Source organism: Colletotrichum navitas (assembly GCF_030913465.1).
Source record: "Colletotrichum navitas strain CBS 125086 chromosome Unknown LY79scaffold_8, whole genome shotgun sequence".
Classification (NCBI taxonomy): domain Eukaryota; kingdom Fungi; phylum Ascomycota; class Sordariomycetes; order Glomerellales; family Glomerellaceae; genus Colletotrichum; species Colletotrichum navitas.
The window spans coordinates 387,529-414,202 of record NW_026850554.1 but is presented as its reverse complement, the minus strand read 5'-3'; the positions used below and the strand labels follow the sequence as shown (position 1 = coordinate 414,202).

The window sequence follows — 26,674 nt, the reverse complement described above, 5'->3', positions numbered from 1 at the left end:
TAGGCCTCAAACCCCTGCTTTTCCGGACACGACACGTCCCCACACCGAAGCAACATTCCCTCTCCTCCGGCCCTCGAACCCCCAATGGCGCCACAACAATGGCCGGCCTCAACGACTCCCCTTCCCCCTTCGTCAAGCGCCTCGCCGTGCCCGGCGTGTGCCTGCTGATCGCCTTTCTCGCCTACACCTCGCAGCTGCTCTTCTACCTCGCTGACGACTCCCTCGCGCCCGGCCGCCTCTCCCGTTCCGAGACTTATACCTTCAACGGCCTGGTGCTCTGCCTCTGGTACACCTACTACAAGTCTTGCACCGTCGACCCGGGCCGCTATGTCTTCCGCGACTCCGTTATCGAGGTCCCCGAGCCGGACGAGCACGGCCTCGTGCGCCGCTGGTGCAGAAAGTGCGCCGCGCCCAAGCCCCCGCGCGCGCATCACTGCCGGCATTGCGCGCGCTGCATACCACGTACGTAGGACCCTCTCGCCCCCCTTCAGCCGTGTTTGTTGTCGTGGCTGACGAACCGCTCTCAGGCATGGACCACCACTGCCCCTGGACGGCCAACTGCGTATCCCTTACCACCTTCCCGCACTTCCTCCGCTTCCTCCTGTACACGAACGTCTCCCTCTGGTACCTCGCCCGCCTGCTCTACCTGCGCTTCGCCGCCATCTGGGAGCACCGCCTGCTCCCCTCCTACCTCGGCCCCTCCCTCCCCGCCCTTGTGCACCTGACGGTCCTCTCCCTGGTCTGCTTCTTCACGTCCTTCGCCTTGGGCATCCTCCTCTTCTCCACCCTCCGTAGCTGGGTGCTGAATGAGACCATGATCGAGGGCTGGGAGGTCGACCGTCACGCCGCCGTCTGCGACCGCCGGGATCGCCTCGACGGGGGCGCGGGGGAGTTCTGGTCCATCGCGGGCCCCGACGGCAAGAGGCTGCGGTTCGGCAAGGTCGAGTTCCCATATGATGTCGGCATCTACGCAAACCTCGCCCAGGCCATGGGCACCCCGAACCCGCTCATATGGGTGTTCCCTTTCGCGGGGAACCCGGACCTGAGCAAGGACGGGCGGGGTGTGGGCTGGGAGTGGCCTGAGAACGGACTGAACCACAAGCAAGGCATGTGGCCACCGCCGGACCCTGACAAGGCGCGCCGCTCCGCGCAGGGCGGCTGGCCCGCCGCGCGGGACCCCAAGAGCGTGCGGGTGCAGCGGTATGGAAGCAAGGAGGAGGAGCTCGAAGCGTTCCGGACGCGGCAGGATGCGGATCTGCGGCGGTGGCAGGGCCAGCGGTCGCGGTTGATGGCGGAGCTGGAGGAGATGGATGACTACGACCTCATCGACGACGAATCCGACGAATCCGACGACGGGTACGAGCAGGGCGCTGACGGAGAACCCGGGTGGACCAACGCCGACGGTGAGCGGCTGCAAGACTTTGGGGTCGACGAGGACGAAGACATGAGTGATGAGGCCGCCGACGACGACGACGACGACGACGACGACGTACCACTTGCCGAATTACTGCGCCGGAGAAGGGTACTGCAAAAGGACGAAGAGGACTAGTTTAGGTGGATAGACGCATGAAAGAAAAAAAAAAAGGTAAGAATGAGGTTGTGTAACGATAAAAGTCTTTTTTAGGACACCTCCCAGGTTTCTATACTAATCGTCGCCTAAAACCATCAAAAAAGGGTCATCCAAAGAGGGCTTCACCCAGACCATGAATCCCTTTGACCTCCCGCCTCTATCAAGCAAAAGGCGCATACAAGACAGGACAAAATCCTTCCTCCCATCCGGGGTTGCCCTGATCCTTGTATGCAGAAGGAACTAAAATAAAATAAAAAGAAGAAAGAAGTTGCTGGTCGTGAAATGCTTGCCTCTCTAAACGCAACTCACATTCCACAATCTCGCTTCCACCATCGGTCCAAAGAGCAATCGTGTCGTGCAATCATGAAGCATCATTCCGGGTCTAGATCTATCGACCCAACCTCATCCCTGACCTTCCACATGCGTCTCGATTACCAGTCGTCGTCGTCGTCCTTCTTCTGCATCGCGTTCTTGCGAGCGAGAAGAGCGTCCGCCAAGCTGTTGCCCAAGCTAGGAGTCGGGGTGTTGCTGCGGCTGTTGTCGGAGCCGCTAGCTCCGTTCAAGCTCAAGCCCGAGTCGCGTGGCTGAGCACTGACAGGCTTGCGGCCAGCGGCAGGTCGCTTCATGGGCGGCTGGGGAGGAGTAGGCTTGCCACGGGCGGCAGCTCCGTTGGCCGAAGGGGGGGGCGGGGGAGGACGAGGAGCCACGACAGGAGCAGGGGCTTGCTCTTCCACGTAAGCGGCAGGAACCCAAGCTTGACTGCCACCATTCTTTCCGAGCCACCAGCCTATAGCATGCAAGATCAGTCTCCATTTGAGAAGCTGTAAGAGTAGGAGGGGAATGCGCTTACCATTGGTTTCCTTCTGGACGATCTCGATCATGTCGCCAGCTCTGACTGTCAACTCATTTTCCTTCTGGCCTGCAAAGTCGTAGAGGACCTTGGCCATGATCTTGTTCTTCGCCGGCGGCGCGGCAGGGGGGGGTGGAGGAGGCATCCTAGTAGCTGCGGAGCTTGCTGCTTGTGGTTTCGTGTGTGTAGGAATTGATGTTGCCACAGCCGCAGCTGCTTGTTGTTGACGTCCGAAAGGTCCAGTCTTGGCTGAGCTGACTGCAGCAGGAGGTTGAACAGGTCCGGTCCTGGAGGTCGAGGCAGCAGGTCGAGGCTGAGGTGTCCGGTTGGTGTTTGTCATCCGGGATGGTCTGCCGTTGGGACCGCCAGGCTTGATCAGTTTGCCACGGGTGATAGGCCGAGCAGCAACCGGCTTGCCCTTTGGTGTGGGCTTGGACACGGATGAGGGGGGCTCGCCAGGCTGGGTGTGCACAGCTCCACTCTTGTAGTAGTCGACAGCCTGCTGGGAGTCTTTGAGGACCTTCACTGTCTGCATCTTGCCAGGCTTCTTTGCATACTCGATCACTTCACCGATCTTAAGGCTAAAGCCACCGGGCATGACGCGCTGCATCTGTGTGAACAGTTCGGTCTTCAAAACACAGTTCAACAAGGGGTCGGCCTCCTGGGGCGATCCCACACCGAGAGAAAACCAATCATCGCGAGCCGTTGAAGCACCAATGAATTTGATGGCACCCAGAGGCATTGACCGTTCAACTGAGATCTGCGGCTGGCCGTTGACGAGCATCTGAGCAACAATGTAGAACTTGCTGCTGGTAACAATCAGAATGCGGGGGCTCGGTTTGCTGGATCTGCCAAACTTGGCTTCCAGGATCTCTCCGCGACAGGAGAAGACAACCTTCTCGTTGTTGGAGATCCCGATGGCGTTTCTGATCTGGGAGCCAGGGCCCATTGAGGCGTTAATGCCGAGATAGTCGCCTAAGAATCTTCGAGAGCCGAGCAAACTGTATCTCCGTCTCTCCTTGCGGTTTTGAAGGACTCTGTGGCCTTGATCGCGAAGCTGCAGGTACTCGGCACCAGTCCTCTTCTTACGCCAGAACCGCTGGATACGAGTAGCAGACTCAGCTCTGTAAGCCAGATACGCTCGCCACATGCGCTGGATACGCGTGGCCATGTTATGCCAGTATCGATCTCTCATGTGCTCGAGAGCAAAGAGTGTTTCAGGGGACTTGATGAACGCCTTTGTCGTACCCATCTGCCATTCCTCCTTGGGAATGCTAGTGTCCTTGAGAATCTGCTTGACAGCATCCTGATACGATCCCTGCCAGGTGTACTCGCCGGCGTATGACGTCGCAGGTGATAGCAGGAAGAATCGATCCACAAACTTTTCGAATGTCTGGCGGTAGGCAAATCCGGCACGACGAATACGAACGTTCTCCTGGAGACCAAGGTATTTGACCTGATGCAGTACATTGGGCACGTTGTATTCAGTCGGCGACTTGTTTTCGTTGGGCTTGATGGTTCGGATGTAAGAAGGTTGGCACTTCATCAACGTTTCCACCAGCGCATTTGCAGAAGCTCTGATACGATCACCGGCAGAGGGAGGTTGCTTGCGGTTGTCCTGATCGACCTGATTGGGGAACAATGTGTGGACAAAGCGGTTGCCGCTACCGGAGAAAAGGTTAAGCAAACCCTTTAGGAGCAAGTCCTTGTTCTTGTCCGTTATCCCGTCAACTGTGTAAGACACATCGCCTGCATAGTGCTTGATGATGAAACTGCCTTGACGGGGGGTCAGGTGGGGATTGGACATGCCGTTGATGCTCTGCATAAAGGTCCGGTCAGAAGCGGCAGGGTCTGCGTGGGCCGTCTTGGTGGCATCCTTCATGGCAGACAAAACACCAGGAGGCCGGATCGACTCGATGAGGTCGCACACAATCTTGTTGTCGAAGTACTTGATAGGTGTCCACTGAATCTGTTCGCGCGCGTATTCGTCCTGCTCCGCCTTCAGCGTGAGCTGAATGAAGATCTGCTGTAGCTTCTCGTTGACGTAGTTGATGCAAAGCTGCTCGAAACTGTTCTTCTCGAAGATTTCGAAGCCGTAGATATCGAGAATACCAATGTTGTTGGTCGTCGCCTGCTTAGCCTTTAGGGACTTGTTGACGCGCTCGACAATCCAGTCGAATAGATTGTTGTAGATGGCCTTGGCCAGGGCGTCTCGTGTCGCAACAGCCTGGGCGGGGTTCGTGAGAGACTCGATGACCTCTCCGTGTCGCGGGGTAAGGATACGAATGGTGATGGCTTTAATGAGCTGTTCGGGTGTCACCTCCAGGAGGTAAGCCAAAAAGTCTACGACCGACTGGTCGCTGACAGCGGCGTATCCATCATCACCTTCGTGGAACTGGATGTTGCCGGCCCACAGGATCGCAGCCAGCATGCGGAAGATCTCGTCCTGCTCTGCCTGGCTAAGGCCAATAACCCTCATGGCCTCGAGCGTGTCGTTGAACTCGGCCAAATCGTCGATTCCGTCGACCTCGAGGCACTTCGACTTGCTAGTGTAGACGTACGTCTCGGGCGTCTGGATTCCGAATTGCTGTCGGTAGGTCTGTGAGGCTCCCTTAGTGAATTGGTAGAAGATGTGGAAATTCCGCTCGTTGGTGATCTGGCCGACGACGCGGGACTTTTCGAGGAGGTAGTTGGTGATGTCGGCACCGACGGGTTCGCCCTGCGCATTGAAGTGAATCTGCAAGTACTTGCCGAAACGGGACGAGTTGTTGTTCCTCAACGTCTTTGCGTTGCCAAAGGACTCCAGCAAAGGATTGGTAGCCAGCACCATGTCCTTGATTTGCTTGATGTCGCCCGACTCTCCTCCCGAGACGTTGGCGATGTATTGCATGATCCGTTTGGCGGCCTCCGTCTTGCCAGCACCCGACTCTCCAGAAATGATGACACACTGGTTGTCTTGGTAGGCCTTCATGTTGTAGTACGCCGATTCGGCAATAGCGAACACGTGCGGGGGCATCTCGAGGCGGTTTTTGCCCTTGTAACTGTCGAGGACCTGGTCGGTGTAGATGCCCAGGTCCCGGAAAGGGTTGACTGACACCAATACATGGCCGATGTAGGTATAGATCTCTTGACCTTCGAATCGTTTCTTAAGGTTTTCGTTGATGGCTTCGTTGGACACCTTACTGAGCAACGTAAGATCCGAAACGCCGATCTCCTTCTTCTTGGTGACTTCGTAGGTGGCCTTCTTGGGCTTGCCGCCGCCCGCTGCGCCGGACGAACCGGCGGGGCCCGACTTTGCGGATTTATCTTTGGGACGTCGTGAGATACCCTGTAGAAAAGCATACGCGCATCGGTCAGTCTTGTCCTCTCGTGCTCGGTGGCCGGGTGGGATTTTGGAGTAGCTGCAGCCGCGGTTGGGGTGGTGGGCGCGCGGGGGAGGGCATGAAGCGTCTCACCATGCTGGGCTCTTCTCAATGGAGGGGATGCCGGTATCTCTCGTTGGTTTGCGCAAAGCAAGCTTGACGGGTTGCTTGCACGCTGGTGATGAATGAACGAAGATTGAGTTTCTTTCCCCCTCGGCTTGGGGTTGAGTGAGAGTCTGGAAAGAGCGCGCACCCAGGGTGACGTTGCGGTGCGGACGGTGGGATTACGCAGATGCAGTGTGGCTGGTTCTCGCCCGAGATGCCAAATCCAAGCGTTTGGCCGACTGTCCCTCCGGCCGGTGCCTGACGACAACTCCCAGTCTGTCCTCGAGGGAGGGGCTTGAGGGGCTCAGTTGACCAATCACAAGCGTCATTTGCGAACCAGCACAGCCTCAACCCGGAGAATCGGTGGCGCCAGATTCCGCGTAATGCTCAGTCGTGCTTTAGCGCCGTTTAAGCGAATCTCCACTTTCGTGCTATGCGCCCATCTTTCCCCTGTCCATGCCGCAGAAGGGCGGGAGACTTGCTTGGAACCTTACGCCAACTAAAGGATTCTCTGTCCCTGTCGTCCCTGTTCTGAATAACGGCTCTGAGGTCATAGCTTTCTATACGCCTCCGGCTATTGGTTGAGATGGATTGTCATGTGTGCGTGTCGTGCTATGCCATGCCACGCCATGCAAACACAAAACCCTCGTCTCTGCCCAATTTGCAGTCTAATTTGCCCATGCTCTCAATTTAAAGCCCGGATATGGTTCGTCCCAGGCAGCGCTTGTCGTGGGTTTGTAATGTTTCATCCTTCAGAGTTCTCAGAGTTCAGAAGTCCTAGCCGACGTCGCTTCTACCATCTGTGCCAATATCGGCGTCTCCTGTTCAATATTGATGTATTGCACAATTGAACCCATTCGCTGCTTGCTACCTCGTATGCTCCTTGCCAATAGTCCCTTAAGCGATTCCTCTAGTGCTCATCGCCTGGAAAATCTCCTTAGACATGGTTTATCTCACTCTATGTCGCAAAGTCGTGGAGTCATCGTAGAGCCATCTATGGTTCGTTGGTGTCTGGATCCCCGCTCGCTCATTTTTTACCAGGCTGCGCTATGAGAAAGTCTTCCTTCCTCTGGCCACACCATATAGTCGTCACATTATCCCATTAAACCCAAGCCCAGACCCCTTACAAAACGGACGTCGTCCGCTTGCCGTTCAAGGGCTAACCTCATTCTCTCGCCATACTCTTTCTCTGCCTCCTCCGCCTTCGCCTCTTCCTCCGACTTGGGCACCGGCTCGTCGAAGTCATCCGCGGCGAATCCAGGCTTGCCAGAGAAACTGACGAGCCCAAGCTTCTCGCCTGTCCAGAACAAGATATCGTCATCATTGACATTATCCAGTCCGTTGCGTGTTTGTGTCGACAAAATCTTCCGAGCAAGGTCGTCCGAACCAGGCATTGACGCAAAAAGAGAGGACCGTTCCGGAACTTCGCTGTGGCCAATCTTGTGCCGCCTCACTTCGGTGAAGCCGTCGCGCTCGAACCATTTCAGGAGCCCGGAGCCGTCCGAGAACACAATGCGAGTACCTTGATTCGAAACCGAGAGAATTTTGGACTGCGAAGACGTCTGCCGGTTCTTCATCGTGGAATTCTGCATGAGATCCGCCGACACTTCGCCCGGGTGTTGGCACAGTCCGTACAACTCGAGTGAGCCCTTGGTGTTGTATTCACCACCTGCAATCAGAGTGCGGCCGCCTTCTCTCGTCTTGGACGCCATCACTTGTTCGGCGGACAAGTCGCTCCTCCGACGTGTTTCGCTGTCCAGCGTGGAGAAGGGATACGGGAGAGATGCGAGGCTGGCCAGCCGAGCGCCCGAGTGAATGGAGCCCACGATGGAGGGAAACTTGCGTCTGTCATAGTGGAGGATGTTTGAAAAACGACCTGCCACATAAATGTCGTCCGAAAAGGAGTACTCGTCGCATGGTTTGGGTAGATGTAAAATGCTTAGGGGCGTCGGTTGTGACAACGGTGCGTACGGCGGAAGCGGGTCGTCGAATATGTTTGTTGACTTCTGTGCGTAAAGCCCGCTTCCTCTACGCACTGCCAACACGTCGACCTGGTCAATTGTTTCACTCGGTGGCCTTGCCCGCGCTCTGTAGTCGTATAAATGTATCCCCAACGAAGTTCCCACGGTCAGCGGCAGACCTGGAGCGGCCGACGATAAGGCCGTGATGGACCACTCGAACGACTGCTCGCCGACGACCGCCAGGCGATTGAGATCCACTTCTAGAAGATGACCCTGGACTGCGACAAAGGCCTTGCCGGCGAAGCTGTCAATGCTGATGCACTCCGATACCCCGACATCGATCTTGCGTGACCTCCCCATAGTTTGAGGACCGTCAAGGTAGAGAATCCCTGCCGAACTCGTCGCAACGATGGCGCCTTTCCGACTTGTCGCACCCTTCACGTCCCACAGGCACACGGACCCGTCGTCTAATGGCGATACAGCCAGCAACTCGTTACTCTCTTGATTCGGGCTATAGAGGGCCATCCCCCGGACATCCAGAGTATCCACCTCGTTGCCGTCTCGAATCTTGGGCTGCTGCAGCCAACTCGTTGTGGTAGGTGCATACCGCTGTATGTATTCATTATACCAAAAGACCGGCTCTGTCGGAAACGAGGGGTCCCAGTTCACCATATCCCTGTGCCGCTGCAACTCGCGCTGCTCTGCCGTTTCTTCATCGTGGAAGTGCGGGGACAATTCTGTATCACCATGCTCATGGCGTAGCTGCACGGCAGCGCTGAGGAGAGGCTCGTCGCTGACGTCGTCGTGGATGGTGTGGGTCAGGCGCCGGCGCCGTCGGATCGATTCTAGAAAGGGTGACTCTTCAAACGTCCTTGACCGCCAGTGGTTGTTGTCGAGAGAGATCTTTTGGAGTTTTCGGCATACAAGTTGCAATCCGGGGAAATCGTAGGGCTCTAGAACTAAGCGGCACCAGGCTGTCAGCTGGAAATCTGGAAATCTGGGGCGCGCCGTCGGCTAAAGAAACATAGGTACTCACATGATAGAATGCGGAGAAGAATCTCGTCCGGCAGATCGTCCAGCTTCTTCGGAGAGACCAGCAACGCCATACTCGGTGTGGTTTGAAGTACACTCGAGTGCACTCACTCAGTGGTTTTACTCCGGGCCTGGTTTTCGGACTCAATGTGTATAGTAGGGGAGTTCCGGGCGAGATCCATGAAGAAGAGGATCGAAGGATGGTCCTATCGTTATCGTTATCGGGATGGACTGCCAGCGCCCTAGCCGATTCAGGATTGGTGCAGATCCGGGGGTGGGCCGTATAGAAATGCCTAGACTGTGGGTGGACTGGCCCGGCCTGGCCCGGCCTGGCCTGGCCTGTCAAAGCTCCAGTTGGTTTGGGCTTACCAGCACGAGCTGTTGTATCTTGTATCGCAACCGTGAGCAATCAACTTATGAAACCCAGTACAGTCACGTCCCTCGTAGTACAGTTGCTAGGCAAAGCCAACCGCAGATCAACTCATGTTGACACTGAACGCTAGCCCGGGGCTTGGCAGCTACCGATTTCCCAAGTCTGATCGGCCCTAACACCCAGAAGATACTCGACCACTGCTAGAATTCCGCTCATCGTCCCGACAGTCAGTCTTTGAGCCACTCTTCTGCCTGTGAATTGTATGTATGTAGGCTCGGTTTCCCCTTCTGGCAAAATCACCAACGCAAGTCATGTATGCAGCCTGCTTGGAAAACATTATGCACAATTCGCCTCGTTATCTCCCCTCTTTGAAACATTTGTCGCATGTACCATGCATACAGTTTAATCGCATTCGCGGCAGGTCCATGTTCGACTGTAGCAAGATCCTAAACGGTCAAAGCTATGAGCGTCTCGAGGGCTAAGGGAGTACTAACGCATGCACCTTGGGACTAAGCTTCACAATTCAACAAATGGTAGTGTTGGTTTCACCAGGGTATTGGTGATACGATTGACCGTACGTATCAGTGGCAATTGACGAATATTAGGGGTAGCTGTTGATCTCTATTATGCGTATAGAAAAGAAGGGTAACTATCGTGGGTTGGTTGGTTGATTAACCAACTACTTGCCGCGAATTTTCGGTGGATCCGCGGTCCGATTACCCGAGAATCAGCCGGCAATTAGTTATCGGAGTTAAGGCGATAACTCCGATAATTATCCGCCATGGTCGACATCGCAACAGGTAGGTTCCTTCTGCCTCGCTGCGTCATAATGAACGACTTCTTCCATCTGATGGTTTTATACGTGCTCGAATATAAATTTAACTCTTATTTGTACAGGAAAGGCTCCGTACATGAATAAATTCAGTCACTTTCATTGATAGCGCTCACAAATCCCGTTGGTGAGACGATGTACAAGTAACTCAATCGATCCAAAGCTCTATTGACAAACCACACGTCCTGAAGCATTGTCGTCAAAGGAGTATTCCATAAGAAAGCTGGGTGTTTGAACTTCGCGGCGCAAGTCCTCGTTGGACTGTCAATACGTTCTAACACTCGCCAATATTTATTCTAACCGCGTCTCTGTATTGAAACGAGGCTATTGTTCTGTAAACTGGTGCCTCCATGTGTGATATTAAACAGTATTTTTTCATGCTTGGTTATTGGTTGAACATCGCCCATATCCGAACTTCTATGCTGCAAACTCATTCTTCGAACACACATGTGTTTGTCGTGTTTTAGTCCGTCGCTATTTTTCGGCTGTAATTGTAAGGGAATACGTGGGAACTTCCTTTAATAAGTCTATGTATGGTGCAATGCTGGCACAAAGTGCCAACATTGGTTGATCTTTTGGGTATTTGCCTGAATGGTCTATGGACGGGCTCAGTACACCGCCTGGGTTCCCTGACAGTAACATTATGGGTGTTTTTCAGCTAAGCACTCCAGTCGTACGCGGGGACTAATGGCCCGATTGATGGCGTGTCTCAAGTTCGTTCATGTCGACGTATTCTACTCACATGATGACAGCAAGTATTACAAATCATTCCTTCGAAAGGTTAGAAGCTTAGCCAAACTTCTGGTCGATTTAGCTGCGAGTTCGCTGCAATAGGGACAGAAGACTTTCCCCTCAAGTCATATGTCATCAACAAGGAACAACGCGGGTTCCAAATTCAAGATGCGCTGCATTTCACTAAGTTCGCTAGTGTTGCTCGAGGGACCCAGTGACCAGATTGATGCTCTCTAGTTTTTCTGTTTGGTGGGTTTGTTTTCTGCCCCCCCCCCCCCCCCCCCCCTTTTTGTGGAGAGTTGTGTTATTTATTGGACTCAGTCTCCAAGCGACATTCTCTTCACGTGATTGAGGCAAGGCCATTATTGCTTGAGGATGATGGTATTCAAGGGGGTGTTCCGCATGCACGCGAAGGGTCCAAAGAGGATTACCCAATTCTATGGGAATGTTGTGTTTATGCTTATGTTCCGAATCGTCCTGTCGGGGCACCACAACAAGATAGTCACCGCACCTATGCATTGTTCGATGTTTGCTAGGTCAGGTAGCCCCAGACTGGGGTAAAGAGAAAAGAGGCAGGCGGGTGGAGTCGTAAGCCGGGAGACAAAAGGAGATAACGAGACAATAAGATTAAAAAGGTTGAGAGATTGGCCGTTGATGATATCCGTACAATGAACACGTAAAGGTAACTAACACGCGTGTCATGTCACCGCCCCTCCCGCTGGGTCGTCTCGCAAGGATGGCCGGATGCACCGGAGAAGAAAACCACCAGACCTGGAAGAGATCCGCATCACCTCTCTTACTCGGTACAAGTCACCCGGAACTGTTTTTTCTGCAGGCAAGAGAAAAGGCAGCAGAAAACGCAAAAGAAAAAGGGCACTGAGTTGCCCGGATTCATGGTGTGTTGATTGCATGCATTCTGATGAATACTTGTTCGCCTTACTCATGACGAGTATGATCACTGGATTTGCTTCTCCTTCTATAATATTGACAGATAGTCAACGTCTCGAACGGCTTTGTGACTTCGGACAAACCTCTTCCCCGGATTCCATGTGTATTCTCTCTTCTGCAGAAATTTATCGTAATACATTCTCTCGCAATCAGCTGAGTGGTGGATACCGTTAATAAACTCTGGGCACCACGTGTCGCTGTTCTGGAAGCTGTACCCACTCCTGCCTGTAATCGCTCTCAGTCTCGCCTTATATGTGTTGACAGATGTCAACGCTCGTTATAAAAGGGTTTGGTGATAGGATCTTGAGCGGGAACCATGGGCGTTCCCAAATAGCTAATCAAACCTCCCACATACTACTAGTAAGCTGGTAGCGGTTAACAGGCAGACACTTTGTTGGTCAAACCTTAACATTTCAGACTATCTCAAAGTACTGACCCACCTCCTCTTGAGTCACTTCTGTTGTCCCCACACCACCAACTTCAACTCCTCAACTCCAAATCCTCAACTCCTACATAGCAAGTCAACAAAAAGAGAAAAAGAGCTTCTCTAATAGTATATACTATAGCCTAGTTATCTTAAATTAAAGGTAGTATTTCTAGGGGTAAATTTCTCTAAAAAGTTAATTTATACTACTGTATTTTAGATATACTTTAAGCTAATAGAGATATCTCTGTTGTCTTCTTTTTTTTCTTAGCGAAAGGGTGAGCTAGTCTATGTATAAGTCTGTGCAGAATAAGCAAGAGACTTCAAGAGGTACTTTGATGACTTAAATGCTGCCCCGCAAAGTGTCTGCCTGTTAACTGCTACCGGTAAGCTTTCTGCCGACAGTCACCGTGTCATGATCGTCAATATGCTGATTTCTCGCGGGATCAGCCTTGGTGTAGAAATGACTCCCAGGTTCAGTTGGTAATTGGTAAATGACCACGGGGTCCACCAGATATCAAAAAATGCAGCTGCAGCAACACGATCAGCGTTGAAGACTCCCCTACGCAGTAAGAAGGGGTCGGGATCCGTAATTGCTGATGAGGTGCTTGAATCGTGCTATACGAATTGCAAAGGGCACAAATTGAATATTTGCGTTGACAGGGGTCAGGCCTCGAGACTAAAACCTGGTCAGGTCAAGAGCTTAAGCTCCATCCCAAGGTTCGCAATGACTAGCTACCCGACGACAGCCCCCACATGGGGGAATAGAGCTCATTTCCAGCACATCGTGACAACGTACACTGACGTCTAGCGAGAAACCCAAATTGATGAAGCCGTGCCTGGATCTGCGGCTTAACATTAACGCACGACTATGCCGGATGGTTTCCGTATACCTTCGTTGGCTGATGTGGCTCGACCTTCACCTATATATATAAAGGTCACAAACACCTCTTGCTGATGTAGAATTCCCTTCTCTACTGCCACCAGCTAATCTAGTCACTCTTTTCCCCAATACCGGGTTGTCGCTCTTTGAAATCAGTCTTTACAAGTTATTTTTTGGTACCTTTTCCACAAGTATTACCAATCTCTAATTTTATACCCAACCGCCAAAATGCAGGTTTCCATTTTCACCGTCCTTGCGACCGCCGCCAGCCTCGCTGCAGCCCTTCCCGTATGTCAATATCAAATAAGCTCCATATCTCTGAGACAAAATTAACAATCGTCTGCAGGCCAACATGAATACCCCTACCTGCGGCCCTACCTGCGGTCTGCCTGGCAACTTCCACAAGACCAAAGTTAAGGCTGGCCAGACCCTGACCACCATCGCTGAGCGCTTCCATTCCGGCATCTGCGACATCGCCTGGCTGAACAAGCTCGAGGACCCTAACGTCATTTTCCCCGGCCAGTTGCTCTTGGTCCCTGTTGACGTCTGCAAGCCCGACAACACCTCTTGCATGAAGCCCGTCGGCGAGGCTACTTGCGTCAAGGACGGCGCAGCCACCTACGTGATCGCCAAAGGTGACACCTTCTACGTGGTGGCCCAGAGGCTCGGAATCACCACTGACTCCCTCACTGGCGCCAACCCCGGCGTTGTCCCTGAGAACCTTCAGGTCGGCCAGGTCATCAACGTTCCCGTGTGCAAATAAATCACGAGTCTCGTCATGACGTTATCGGGGCTCAGTTGATCCCACATGGGTCTGAGTAGTGTTACTCCCTCTTGTACACAATTTTAAGCATATTATCATAGCTTGTTAATCCAAGAGGCGTATCCACAATAATTACCATTGAATGCTACGCTGTTCTCAAATAACTAAAATCATAAGTAAACCGCAGCCCAATTTTCAAGAACGTTTGACGGGTTCACCCCGGATGTGGATGGAAGGGAGACACAGTCAGCCACATAAGACATGAGCCCAGGCACGAAATGACCCCAACGGAAAGGTCGCAGACTTTGACTAATTCCCATTGAGAACTTTTTGAAACTTAGGAGGGGTTTAGGGGACTCTTCGGGCCAAAACATATAACTACTTGTAGTCAACATGTTGTTAAAGCTTCAAAAGTCTACCGCCTTCATTCTGCCCTGCGCATGACACCTTTTGGAGGAATGACTGCACCCTCTTGTGATTCATGCCATTGTAGGGCTGTCTGATGGCTAACGAGGTCTTAAATGAATATGTAGCCATGGTGATCATGCTCCGTCATTTGAAGCAGCTGCTCTGAGATTATATTATCGTGGCAGGGGGACTAGCCGTTCCTGTTCTTTCGATTGCTAGGATTTCTGGGCCGGGCCAACTGCCTTGAAGCGCATAGATCAGCCGCAAAGCCGCCGAGACGTAGTTCCAACTCTCGGGCCTTTGGCCGCTAGTCATTATGGTTATCTAAGAAATCGAGTCCCGATTTGGACAGTTTCTGAAACGATGGGCCATGCCAAAAATGCGGACAATCATCTGGATAACATACCTTAAGTTGTTTCAATCTTCTCGGCAAAGCGTCCAACAAAAAAAGCTCGCTGCATAGCATGGTCGCCTGAACCGTGTTCGATAGTCTAGTATCCATTAATCGTGTACTACTAATTAGGCCATTTATGGTTATGCTGTACTCACCTATAATGGTCTCCGGGATCTTTAAGTGCGACTAGCACTGTACAACTGAGCACACGGAAACCCCTAGGGGACACGCGTGACACGTGCCCTCTAGGGGATGCCGTATGGAACCTGGACGCTGAAGCGCCTTGGGCACTTAACAGCAGGGAACAATTCTAGTTGAACTCCTAGGACGTTGACGAGAGACAGCAAAAGAAATACAGGGGATGGACAGAGAGACATGTGTGGATGGATTGGACTTGGTCTTTACTATGTATATGCCGTTGTACGTTAAAATTTAGCTACCCTAGGCGCCTTTTGTCCTTTACAGGAACGGCCCGGCGTTAAATATAACAACAACAACAACAACAACAACAACAACAAATCCGGGATCTTTAACATGAGGATCTCTTTCCTCTGCCAAGCTAGGTTTCCTAAACTATAGTCGGACAAATTTCCACATGTCTTCCATTACCACTGGCTTAGGCATAAGGATCAAATATATTTTTGTAGCATTCTAAGGCTCTGATGGGAAGTATATAAGCCATTGCAGTGAGACTTTCTGGGTTCAATGTGACACTCTGTTTTCACTGACACGTAGTCGAGATTCCCGAGAAAGGTCGCTTATGTCATGATAGCTTCATACAGCACCTGTCAGGTGTCATATCACGTGGTGTTTGACTCATTATTCGCATCAGTCATGTATATACAGGATCCTTTCTTCACATCTCTACTTCTAGGGGAATAAACCTTTCTTACTCTTATTCTTGTTTGCTCTGCGGTGTGCTCTAACTTGTGACAGTTTATGACGGACATATGATAAAGTTCAAAGTTAAGTAGCTAACCATTAAGTCTTTTTTCTGCCTGATTATAATGCATGATATTTCCGCGTACCCTTGTGAATAGAAAATTTGACCTCTGGTGACCCCTCTGGTTCTAAGTTTTGGTGTATGAACCTGTTCAAAACGACAGAGACTTGTAGCCAAGCCCCCTTCCCAGCTCTGGGTTAAGACAAATGTTTTCGATCAGTACTTTCGGTTGGGTTAGCAGCCCAGCTGGGGACTAGATGCACTGCGTCAGATGAGCGATAGCACTGGGGTCATTTGAGTCCTCCCACGGCCCGATCAATCGCTCAAGTATCACTTTTTGATGCAATCCATAAAGTGGCTCGTCGAATTTCGATGCCAGTCCACATGTTCGCAACCAAGCCAATGTCGTAGCGAAGTGATCCTGTATCTGCGGCTTCTTTGCCGAGCAGTCTGGACAGGCAGCCTAGAGGAACGAGAACGAGAAACGATGGCGGTTTCACTCCATGAGAACTTAACTGCATGCCAGTATTCCAACATGGCGTCATCGGCCGAAAGCCGAAGTAAGGTGCATATCTGCGGTAGGTATGAACCTGGGCACCTCACACGTTTAACATCGGCCCCCCTTCTCAAGCCACCCCTCGGCAGCTCATACAGCTACTGTATAATCAAAACACTCGCCAAGACCCAAACTTGCCACTAACAACCTAGCTTTCCTTCTCTCCATTGCTCGCTACCATTCATAGCCGCACTCCAGAGTCTATATTCCCGCAGACCAGGACAGGTGCAGCAATAGGCTATACAACTTCTCTTACATCATAACAGCCTGCCGGCTCGTACACAGACAAGCATTCACAATCGGCACTATAGCCTCCTTTACCGCAAAACTCTCGACCTTGGAGCAAGCCTTCCCTCCCCACACGGAGAAGAATTAGACGCCGATCGATAAACGGCAATTTCCCATAACACGTAATCAACAGGAAGAAGCTACAATGACCAGGTCGCATACGATCATCGCGCTAGATATCAAATGCGTATTGCATGCTCGTCGGCACTTGCCATAAATGCCTGTCGGGCGAGACGTAGAGGCCAGTTTGCCTCCCCTTTTATTTTTTTCTTTTTCTTTTGTGCGGCAGACCTCCCCTCCAAAAGTAGCGGTCGCTTCTACATACTTCAAGCCTCGACACTACTCCCCGTCGCCCTTTAAAGACCAGTCTCGTCAAATGGATGTATATCCTTATTCCAAAGCTGTGCTTAAAAACCAAAGAAGCCATGCGCCGGCTCATCGAGCAGGCTCCAAACACGCCGCCTATTCCCCGCGATTTGGCGAACGGTGCCTATGGATAAGGCGGCGAAACCGCCGACAAGCCTGGTATCTGGGCAGAGTCGCGTATGAAATACAATAACGAGGAGGACATTTCGTCCGTATCTCTGCGCCCGGAACAACTGCGTAAAGCGCCGATAATTGTAGACTGGCCTCGGCCAGGCTTTTCAGTTAGCCTCCGAACGAGCGACCGTTCTACTAGTCAACTATGGTAAGCAATCGAGATTCGTCTTTATGAATACTACAGACAGACGCACGCCGCGTTTAATAGAACTGCCTAGATCTATGTCTGTTATAGTCTCTCGAAGAGACAAGACTTAGTCTGAATGCGTAGAAATCAAGGCCCGGAACAGGACCGCAGACGCGGGCTGCCCCTCTTCCATTCCTAAATCACTGTGCCATGCCTGGGCGCTCTCCCTTTAAGCTAGAGAGGTGGACTATTGTAACTTGGTGTCGCAATCACTTGGGCCATAGAACGGCACGTTGATTGCGGCACAGACAAAAGAACAACCCTAAAATGGATTTTCACGGGCCACGTACGAAGATATTTTCCTGCGGCAAGGAACGTTTACACATTATTATCTGCACTATTATAGAAGATAAAAAGACCAAGTCCGGACGTCTCGTCCTCCCGGCTTTAGAGCGTCGAGAGCTGGAATAAACTGCCTAGAATAGGAACAAAAAAGAAATGTTGTAGCCAGCAGTACTGGCTGATGTATGACGAGGCGTGTGGTTCATAGCATCGGCCGAATACCATGGGTTCAATGGGGCTTTGGATTCTGACCCGAGTGTGCTGAACGAAAGGGCCGGGGAGTGGCCTAGCGTTCGTGGCACTTGCGTCTGTCCAAGGCTCGGCGCAGTGTGCACAGTCTTCTTTTGTAGCATTCCCTGAACAGGCAGAGTACCCGCACTATGAATCTACCCACCAGATCACTGGCACGTCTCCAAAGTACGGCCGTTATGACGCAGCCGAGAGTCGCCACGGAAAAAGGAGCAAAGGGGCATGTGTCAAATGCTCGATGTCTGACTGATCTGGGCAAAGCAGCAAGGACCTTTGTTCGTAGGGCCTGCGGAGCTTTACTGTTGCATGCGTATAGTGCACGACAAGACTTCGGGATGAGATATTTCGGTTTCATCCCTTAATATCATCCGCAGATCGCGCCTTCGACGCTGGTTGATACAAGATAGGGGATAGCTTCAGAAGTTCAGACGCGGGGAAACCGGGATGCATGATTTTAGACCGAGCCAACGGCTCTGCGAGAGCGTGTTGAAGCCCCAAGACAACTGTTCCTGTCACAGCGTAACCTTGGAGGGTGGCACTCTTTACGTTCCGAGCTGCAAATAGGTTGTCTGAAGGATGAGAAATATCTTGCCCATTCACTTTTGGAACGGGTTCTCGAATCTTCAGACACTTCTAGTCCCTTGCGCCGGCGAGCCGTACAAGGGCTCGTTTCCAGGATCATGTCTGATAGTCTCGTTCGTGACAGTACGCGTATTCTGCAAGAGCCCAGCCAGCCGGTTCAGTGGTGCGACAGGATAGAAGATGAGTCCTAAGATCGGCGGTCAGTAGAGGCACAAAGAGTTGTGCAAAACATCCAGAGTCCCCCTTTTGCCGATCCAAGAAGGCGTGGAGGCAGGATGTTTGGATCGTAAACCCAATTTGAAGCAGTGGACTATACGGAGGAGATACTGGACTGGCTCCGTCGGGTAGGGTGACATGGCGAGGCTCGAATTCGACATCGGCAACTGCCATTAATGGCAAGACTACCCCTTGTTAAGGGATGAAAGATTAGGAGGAGTGGACTAGCGCGAAGCTTGGCATAAAATGCGGGGACCGATGTGAGATCCTTGTAGGCATACGGAGTACTCCGTAGAGAGAAGTGAGTGACTTGAGTATGTGTCAGTGACGATCATGCAGGTGGGTAGGGATGGCACTTGATGCGGGTACAAAAGCCGTTTTGAGTGTGGAGACCGGTGCCAATGTTTGGCGTTGCCCGTTTCACCAGGATTTGGCATTGTGGTGTCGGCCTCAGAGTGACGGCGGCTGCAGCAACGCAGAGGAGCCGGTGGCTTGCTAGAGTGCCCATGTCGAAGCTGTCGCAGGTTCCAAGCCCAGCCTGGGGCCAGGCGGGGGGCTGTTGAACGAGGCTAGCTGATAACCCACGTCACATGCGTCTCGTGGAGGGGTTCGTAGACACAAGACAATGCTGGCGGTCTTGGGGGTCCGGGTGGCCGATGATACTGAAGGCGGAACGAGTCGAACTCAGGGCGAACCAAGCCGAGGGTGACGGGTAGGTGTTAGGCTCCTCATCATTGAGTTTGCGGGAGTATTCGAGTTGGATAAGGTGCCGAGTCCCGAAACGAGCAGGGCGGGTACTGGGCGGGTGCTGTCAGTCGTCGTGTTGCGTAGTGGGTCGGAGGGAATGTGAGCGAGGCAAAGCTTCAGCCTCGCTCAAAAGGCGACGTTGAGCCAAACAAGAGATGGGCCGATGGACGGGAGGAAGAAAGCGAGATGCTTGATCTCTTTAAGCTTGAACAACGGAGCGACATACGGTTGATTTGGCCGATTAATTAGAGTGAATCAAAGACAGGTGATCTGTAAACAATATCGTACGAGTCTGACGTGGAAGAAGGCATGGATGGGTCGATGGAAGGCTTCTTTGCTGGGTAGTGTGGACGAGTGGCACGTTGAGCAAAGGGGTCAGACATGGAGAAAGAGCGCCCCGAGGTGAAGGGCCATGCACCATTGGACCCGACCCGAGCTGCAGATGGCTCTTTCGCGAGTGCCAAGGAGCAGCAGGCCACCTGACGGAAGGGGCTAGAGGCGCCAGGGGTCAGAGCGGCTGTCATACGAACCTTGCTCGGGCGACAGGTGGGTTGGATGAAATCAAAGTGACTGACTGACTTGGATTGGCGTGTGAGGTTACATAGCATGGGGGGTGGGGCACTCAGCTAGTGACCAGGGATGGAGGGCGTTGGCAAGGGCCTGAACGAGAGCCTTGAGGTTTGATGCACACCACGGGTCGATAAAGCCGCGAGGGATCTTGTAGGTTTCATGACGGGGATAAGGTATTGACCAAGGGGGGGTGGGTTACTTCACTAAGACCAAAGTGCTGGGATGACGAGTTTGGAAATTGACGGGTGCCACATGGACTACAACGGCCAAATACTGAAAGAAGACAATGAAGACGGACGGTTGTGGATAGGGGACCCTCTGTAACCTTCGTCCCCTATCGCTAATCCTAAACTAAACTAGCGCGACCAAGAGGATAACCCCTGGTGCGCCTGCCGGTTTTCCGTCATTTATTCTTGACTTATTTTTCTCTTAGTGAGGAAGGATGGAAGAGTTCCCCAGGTGACTAGCCGACTGACAGGTTGGCCAGAAAGGCCCCGATGCATTCTCGCATACTGCCTATATACTATTATCGAGTGAGGTGAGTGCATGGCAAATGGTTTTGGTGCTGCCGAGTCGCAATTTGCAGAACAGCTACAAAACTAATTTGGGCACCTTGAGGAAGCTACCGCCAGGGGTCATGCAGGCCGTCGAGTTAGTGTACATCCATCAGCATGCATGCAGGTAGGTGGACGAAATAAACGTATCTCGGTAGTCGAATCTTGCCATAGGTGTGCCTAGGTAGTCAGAATAGCACCCTCTAGAATACGAAGCATGCCTAGGTAGGTACCTAACTACCTAGGTAGCCACCTTGGTACTCTATATTCGTAGGTGCTGAGAAGAACAAACCACAGCGAATCGTGTGTCACCCACAATCACCAGTCAGCTAGGTACTGCATCCTCCCGTGCATTTCTCTCTTTTACCACCCACCGTTAAGCGCCCAGCGAACATGGACCCAACCGAAACGGGTCTGGCGTCCGTGTTCCCAAATTACGCCTCCGCCAATCAGCAACCGTATTTGCTTCTTTTTTACGATTCCCATCACCTGTTTAACTGTCCACTCTAAGATCCGTTCGTCTGGGCGCGCGGCAAGAGAACAAAAATACATGGGCGGTCCTGCTCGGCTGACCATTAACCGTCGTCGCTCGACACGACGCCGCGCTGGAGGAATTGGACAATGGCCCTCCCCAGGACCGCAATAGCTGCATGCGCCATGCGATCAACGTCCACGGCTCTGGCGGAGTCGATGTGGAAGCGCGGATATGAGGATCCGAACTCGACTCGTTGCACCTATTTCCCTTTTGATTCCCTGGGTTTCCCATTCCTTTCCTTTCTCCCCTCTCTTCCCAACAGTGCGGTACACCCTATCTTATTTCCGGCCATAAAATCTCCTGTTGGTTCCAACTCGCAGCAATCGAGTGGCGTGGCATCGCACCTACGGCGCATAACAGAATCGAGCCGCATTTGCCACAGCGGCATAGCTGAGGACGCTGTGAAAAAAAGAATCAAAAAAGAAAGAGAAAGAAAAGAGAGAGAGAAAGAAAAGCGGACACAATAGTCGGCCCCCTGTTGCAACCGAAACGTCAGAATAGCCTCGGAGCCCCTCGTCAAAGCGCCTCTAACAGAGGTCGTCTCAACTCCGCCCACCACCTGTCGCACCTGGCCCTGCCGTCCGATGAGTATCGCCTCTCGGATCGGACTGACACAGCTCCTTCCAACTACGAAACCCCTCCAACGTCTGATCTACCAAATCGCCCAGTCCATTGCCCAGAAGCCACCCCCCCCCGGCCCTGCCCTGTCCGCTGCCCCCCCCCCCCCCCCCCCCCCCCGTTACCAACTCACACAATTTTTGTAGAGTTTTTTTTTCCCTTCAATTTCTTAGCGTTACCTTTTTTCCTCCTTGGTCCATGTGTCAATCCACCCTCACAGCAAGTGGATGAACGGCACCCTGCTCAACAGCCATCGATATCGACAGGGGGCTCATGGGACATTCGACATCCGAACAACTTGGCCCCAATATCATCATCACCATCATCATTATTCACCCCCCTCTTTCCGCATCGCACGGCACCGCCAGCGACCAGCAAACCTCCTCCACCACTACAACCCTCCATTGCCGGATTCAAGTCTATCCATCCCACAGCGATAGGCTCTCCCTGGTCCACCCTGGTCTCCTTCCAATAACCGATTCCCGTCCAGAGCCATCCCTGCTACGCGAGCATCAGGCGCGCCAAGTAGACAAATCCACACTCACAACGGATACTGCTCGGTGTTGACCGTCTTCCGGCTCGTCTCTTTATGACTTTCCCCCCACCCACCCCAAGCTTCGTCTTGTCTTCTACCACCTCCTCCTCTCCACCCTCATTTTTCTCTTCTTCTTCTTCTTCGTTGTTTCTCGGCTAGGTCGAAGAGTCAAAAGTAAAACCTCGAGCCCGTTGCGACTAACGAGATTCCTTCCTTTCCTTCGCTGCTGGCTCAGATCATTCTTTATTAAACCATCCAAACCCGTTTGCTTGGTGTCTTTTTTCTATTCGCTGCCATTGTTCGTCGAGCGCGCCGCTTCGGATATTCAAAAGACTTTTTTTTTTTTTTTTTTTTTTTAATTCGGAGATTGACAAGAAAGAGACCGGGAAACGAAATTTGGTACCGCGACGCTGTAGTGGACTGGGTTTGCTGGAATTCGTCACATCGCCCTCGCCCGACGCCCCCTCACGAGCCGTTCGACGATACAGGCAGGCACGACCCTATCGCCAATTTGCCAATACTGTCGCAGGTCGACACCCTAATACGTCTATACAAGGGAGGGACATCTAACTCAACATGTCGGGTGATCTCACTTTTGGGGTCCTGGTTCGGAAGCAGTTTACTGGCCCCAAGTTGCTGTTCCACTTCCTCTTCTGGAGTTTCCATTGGGGTATTTTCGCCTATGGCTGGTGAGCCTTCCTCTATTCTCCATATGGTACATTGGCCCGTATACTAACCCCCCTCCCAGGTATAAGCAGGCCGCAGAAACGAGACTCGCAGGTCTGAACACTCTGCAGTTCTCCGTCTGGATTTCAAGAGGTGCCGGTTTGGTTCTAAGCGTCGACACAATGCTCATCCTGCTCCCGGTCTGCCGAACGATCATGCGGTGGATCCGACCCAAGCTCCGCTTCGTACCCCTCGACGAGAACCTTTGGCTTCACAGGCAGCTTGCGTACGCGATGCTCATGTTCACCATCTTGCACACGTCTGCCCATTACATCAAGTAAGCCAGCCCACTCATCTAGGACGAGCTCGCAAATGCTAACACGCGCAGCTTCTTCAACGTCGAGGTGACCCAGATTCGACCTGTCACGGCCATCCAGATCCACTACGCCCAGGCCGGTGGTATCACTGGTCACGTCATGCTGCTTTGCATGCTTCTGATGTACACCACCGCCCACGCCCGCATCCGTCAGCAGTCGTTTGAAACCTTCTGGTACACTCACCACCTCTTCATCCCCTTCTTCTTGGGACTTTACACCCACACCACCGGCTGCTTTGTGCGTGACACTGCCCTCCCGTTCTCTCCGTTCGCCGGAAAGGACTACTGGGACCACTGCATTGGTTACCTCGGCTGGAGATGGGAGCTCTGGACGGGTGGTTTCTACCTCATTGAACGTACCTACCGTGAGGTTCGTGCCCGTCGTCTTACCAAGATCACCCGTGTTGTTCGCCACCCCTACGGTCAGTGTGCAATCTGGAAAACCCTCCCGACCGTAATGCTGACTCATTTACAGATGTCGTTGAGCTTCAGTTCAACAAGCCGTCGTTCAAGTACAAGGCTGGCCAGTGGCTCTTCCTTCAGGTTCCCGCCGTTTCAAAATATCAGTGGCACCCGTTTACCATCACCTCTTGCCCGTTCGACCCCTACGTCTCTGTCCACGTTCGCCAGGTTGGTGACTTCACTCGGGCTCTTGGTGACGCTGTTGGTGCCGGAGCTGCCCAGGCCAAGCTCTACGACGGTGTGGACCCTATGGGCATGTACGAGGTTGCTCTGCAGAACGGTCAACAAATGCCCGATCTCCGCATTGACGGACCTTACGGAGCGCCCGCTGAGGATGTCTTTGAGAACGAAATCGCCGTGCTGATTGGTACTGGTATTGGTGTCACTCCTTGGGCCTCGATCCTCAAGAATATCTGGCATTTGCGCAACGGCCCGAACCCGCCTACCCGCCTCCGTCGTGTCGAGTTCATCTGGGTCTGCAAGGACACGGGTTCTTTTGAATGGTTCCAGACCCTGCTTTCTTCTCTCGAGGAGCAGTCTAACGAGGCTGCCCGCGTCCCTGGCAGCTCCGGTGTTGAGTTCTTGAAGATCCACACGTACCTTACTCAGAAGCTGGATATGGACACGACACAGAACATTGTGCTCAACTCTGTCGGCTCCGAAGTTGACCCCCTTACCGAGCTCAAGTCTCGCACGAACTTTGGCCGACCCAACTTCTCCAAGCTCTTCAGCACCATGCGCGATGGCATTATCGACAGAACATACCTCAACGGCTTGGAAGGCAGCATGCGCACAACTGTCGGTGTCTACTTCTGCGGTCCTTCCGCTGCTGGTGAGTGCCAAACTGATGACAGCGTACAGAATTTTGCTAACAGACATTTGCAGCTCGCGATATCAAGACTGCTTGCAAGGACGCAACCGTCCGCGAGGTCAACTTCCGTTTCTGGAAGGAACACTTCTAAATGGGATTATCGCCCCTTTTCACATACAAAAACACCAAAAACAAGCACCTTCAGCGACACGGTTGGGTTCTGTACATGTAGGAAGAGATCATGCCTGGAGACGATACCTACAGCTGTCGGAAGCTTCCCAGCTACGGACGGTGGTTGGTGACGCCCAGAGGAAAGCCAGCTGCATAGCGGCAGGCGGGAAGGCGTTGGCTGGAATGCATTAAGACACCCACTCAGCGGTGTGCATCATCTTACATCTTTTGCCGCCACTCGCGTCAAAGTTCTATTATTTGTTACCTGTTATGGAGGCGTGGGTGGCGGGCGGTCAATGTTCTCTCACATATATAAGGCCCATATATAACATTTTTCAACTGCAACAAATCGTTTATTTCAAGTCTTCTTTTCACTCCGTATCATCTAGCGGGAGACGACCGAAGACGTCGGTCCGGTTCAATAGGGTTATGTTACACAACCTTATGTGATATGCCCATCATCCAACTGCAAACCGCTCCAAAGAGATGGCTTGACCAACTTCCTTGCACCGGATGCGGATAGTCAGCGGCCCGTTATACTGAATCGCTCTGCCAAGACCTGGGGTCCCATTAAAGTGAATAGGGCATTGCGTCGCAGAGCAGGGGCAATATGGTCGACCGTACGTCTACTGGGGATAACCATACAGGTAGGACTTTCGTCAGGGTGCATCCGGCAGTATCCATTTGGTGCTGCCACGGTCTCCTTGCCCGTAGCTGCCGTGGCTGCCGTGCCGTTGGACCCCTTAGTCAGCCTTAACCCCCCCCCCCCCCTCGTCCTGGTTGTGAAGGGAATCTCTGCTCCGACGACCAGGTGGAGAAGGGGGTTGATGCGGCAGTGGTACGTGCTGATGGTCCATAGTTATGTGGTTCTGATTCTGATCGTTTTCCAAACCGTTGGCGTTTCGAGTCCTCCTAGTGGGACGGGTTCCCGTGGCCCGGTTTGTGCGGGCTCAAGGCGGGAGAGCAGTGAGTCGACCGGTGTGTCGACAAGTCATTTCAGGATGAGTCCCTCTTTCTTTCTGTATATGTATGTCTCTCTGCGTTGCTGGACGGTGGTCATTGGTTTGGCAAGTTCAAGACATCAGCACATGGTTGGGCGGACGCGCTCGGTCGGCGTTATGATTGTACGACGACGAGAGCCCCGGACGAGAGGCCAGGCGAGAGCGTTGGAGAAGGTCTGAGTCCTACCCGAGAGATCCGGATTGGAAGATTGGAAGAGAGAGAATAAGTGGAGAGCGAACGTCCGGGGTTGCCGCTGCCCCTGGCCGGCAAAAGAAGAGAGTGGCCCAAGTGACGAACATGGAATTTGGTGGGGGTGGAGAGGGCGGTTGTAAACTGTAAGACAAAAGATGAAATGAAGGCGGCATCTTTGGAGTCGCTGGTACGATGTGGCATTACGTCGCCAGCCGAGCTTCGCAAAGGGAAGCGAACAGTTCCGGGGGGTGGGGGGCGGTGGTTAGCGAGGCGTCGGGTTCGCAACGGAAGCCGGTGCTTTCGAACGGCTTCTGAGGTTTGTCCCAAGAAGGAGATCTTTCTGTGGCTGAGAAGCAGAAACGGGGAAGACGTGGCTGCCCGCCGGGCGACGGGTGTCAAAGGGGGGGGGGGGGGGGGGGGGCTGGCAATTTTTGAGCTTGTGGTTGAGCAGATTATTGAAAACTCGACGGGATTAGGTTCCGTGTGTTGACGTGTAAACCTTAAGGGGGTCGGTTTTCCCACTTCCCATGCTTTTCTTTTTCTTGCAGTGATTGCGTTTTGATTTTGGGATGACTAGGAATACATGTTGACTGTGCACTGCTCTGCATGCACGAAGATAGATTTAGGCTATTTCCACTTGGGGCGGTCGAAGTGGAAAAGTTCGTCCGAAGAGCATCCCCCGCTTACAAAAAAACGCCTTTAACCCTGTATCGAGGTAGAGTTTGAGGGCTGAGACACCGCCTGGGGTTTTTGAGATGGCACTGGAACGACTTTAGGCTAGTTCGAGGTCTCACGGGTCACCAAAGCAAGGTGGGGGTTTTTGAAAGGGATGGGCCTCGATCATGCATGGTAGAGATGAAGTCGCGTTTAACTACACATCGTTGAAATAGATAAAGATCAAAAATAAAAGTAGTAGTGATTGATTGCAATGGAGGTTGAGCTGCGAAGTGGTGAC

General features: G+C 52.6%; 8 protein-coding genes across 8 annotated transcripts; 4 read left to right on the top strand and 4 right to left on the bottom strand.

The window, feature by feature from the left end:
- Positions 1 to 98: 98 nt before the first annotated feature.
- Positions 99 to 1,549, top strand: LY79DRAFT_507983 (DHHC zinc finger domain-containing protein; the record flags this gene model as incomplete). The annotated part of the gene is made up of 2 exons (XM_060553881.1): positions 99 to 462; positions 528 to 1,549. The coding sequence occupies 2 exons, from the start codon at positions 99 to 101 to the stop codon at positions 1,547 to 1,549; spliced, it is 1,386 nt and encodes a 461-aa protein (XP_060418196.1).
- A 226-nt stretch (positions 1,550 to 1,775) lies between these two features.
- LY79DRAFT_384895 (P-loop containing nucleoside triphosphate hydrolase protein) lies at positions 1,776 to 6,095 on the bottom strand. The gene is made up of 2 exons (XM_060552884.1): positions 5,876 to 6,095; positions 1,776 to 5,748 (listed from the first exon to the last, which is right to left on the bottom strand). The coding sequence occupies exons 1-2, from the start codon at positions 5,876 to 5,878 to the stop codon at positions 2,002 to 2,004; spliced, it is 3,750 nt and encodes a 1,249-aa protein (XP_060418195.1). The 5' UTR covers positions 5,879 to 6,095; the 3' UTR covers positions 1,776 to 2,001.
- An 886-nt stretch (positions 6,096 to 6,981) lies between these two features.
- Positions 6,982 to 8,954, bottom strand: LY79DRAFT_587429 (F-box domain-containing protein; the record flags this gene model as incomplete). The annotated part of the gene is made up of 2 exons (XM_060560770.1): positions 6,982 to 8,807; positions 8,885 to 8,954. The coding sequence occupies 2 exons, from the start codon at positions 8,952 to 8,954 to the stop codon at positions 6,982 to 6,984; spliced, it is 1,896 nt and encodes a 631-aa protein (XP_060418194.1).
- A 2,055-nt stretch (positions 8,955 to 11,009) lies between these two features.
- Positions 11,010 to 11,757, bottom strand: LY79DRAFT_656608 (uncharacterized protein; the record flags this gene model as incomplete). The annotated part of the gene is made up of 3 exons (XM_060562694.1): positions 11,618 to 11,757; positions 11,162 to 11,328; positions 11,010 to 11,059 (listed from the first exon to the last, which is right to left on the bottom strand). Exons 1-3 carry the CDS (start codon positions 11,710 to 11,712, stop codon positions 11,010 to 11,012), a joined length of 312 nt encoding a protein of 103 aa, XP_060418193.1. The 5' UTR covers positions 11,713 to 11,757.
- Positions 11,758 to 13,075: 1,318 nt separating this feature from the next.
- LY79DRAFT_700788 (LysM domain-containing protein) lies at positions 13,076 to 13,835 on the top strand (the record flags this gene model as incomplete). Its single annotated transcript, XM_060564911.1, has 2 exons — positions 13,076 to 13,360; positions 13,419 to 13,835. Exons 1-2 carry the CDS (start codon positions 13,301 to 13,303, stop codon positions 13,833 to 13,835), a joined length of 477 nt encoding a protein of 158 aa, XP_060418192.1. The 5' UTR covers positions 13,076 to 13,300.
- Positions 13,836 to 18,507: 4,672 nt separating this feature from the next.
- Positions 18,508 to 19,228, bottom strand: LY79DRAFT_384840 (uncharacterized protein). Its single transcript, XM_060552883.1, has 2 exons — positions 18,844 to 19,228; positions 18,508 to 18,789 (listed from the first exon to the last, which is right to left on the bottom strand). Exons 1-2 carry the CDS (start codon positions 18,986 to 18,988, stop codon positions 18,575 to 18,577), a joined length of 360 nt encoding a protein of 119 aa, XP_060418191.1. The 5' UTR covers positions 18,989 to 19,228; the 3' UTR covers positions 18,508 to 18,574.
- A 3,168-nt stretch (positions 19,229 to 22,396) lies between these two features.
- On the top strand, positions 22,397 to 24,874 carry LY79DRAFT_700787 (ferric reductase like transmembrane component). Its single transcript, XM_060564910.1, has 5 exons — positions 22,397 to 22,728; positions 22,788 to 23,042; positions 23,094 to 23,503; positions 23,557 to 24,375; positions 24,429 to 24,874. The coding sequence occupies exons 1-5, from the start codon at positions 22,616 to 22,618 to the stop codon at positions 24,503 to 24,505; spliced, it is 1,674 nt and encodes a 557-aa protein (XP_060418190.1). The 5' UTR covers positions 22,397 to 22,615; the 3' UTR covers positions 24,506 to 24,874.
- Positions 24,875 to 25,257: 383 nt separating this feature from the next.
- Positions 25,258 to 26,120, top strand: LY79DRAFT_541540 (uncharacterized protein). Its single transcript, XM_060556942.1, has one exon. It carries the CDS (start codon positions 25,353 to 25,355, stop codon positions 25,704 to 25,706), a length of 354 nt encoding a protein of 117 aa, XP_060418189.1. The 5' UTR covers positions 25,258 to 25,352; the 3' UTR covers positions 25,707 to 26,120.
- Positions 26,121 to 26,674: the final 554 nt, after the last annotated feature.

What these genes read in the sequence shown, in the direction of transcription:
- LY79DRAFT_384840 (XM_060552883.1), bottom strand. Translation starts at nt 18,988, where the DNA reads ATGGGCACTCTAGCAAGCCACCGGCTCCTCTGCGTTGCTGCAGCCGCC. An exon ending in TCAAAACGGCTTTTGTACCC is followed by an intron (nt 18,790 to 18,843) that starts GCATCAAGTGCC and finishes CACATACTCAAG; the next exon opens with TCACTCACTTCTCTCTACGG.
- LY79DRAFT_700787 (XM_060564910.1), top strand. Translation starts at nt 22,616, where the DNA reads ATGTCGGGTGATCTCACTTTTGGGGTCCTGGTTCGGAAGCAGTTTACT. An exon ending in GGTATTTTCGCCTATGGCTG is followed by an intron (nt 22,729 to 22,787) that starts GTGAGCCTTCCT and finishes CCCCCCTCCCAG; the next exon opens with GTATAAGCAGGCCGCAGAAA. An exon ending in ACGTCTGCCCATTACATCAA is followed by an intron (nt 23,043 to 23,093) that starts GTAAGCCAGCCC and finishes TAACACGCGCAG; the next exon opens with CTTCTTCAACGTCGAGGTGA.
- LY79DRAFT_541540 (XM_060556942.1), top strand. Translation starts at nt 25,353, where the DNA reads ATGCGGCAGTGGTACGTGCTGATGGTCCATAGTTATGTGGTTCTGATT.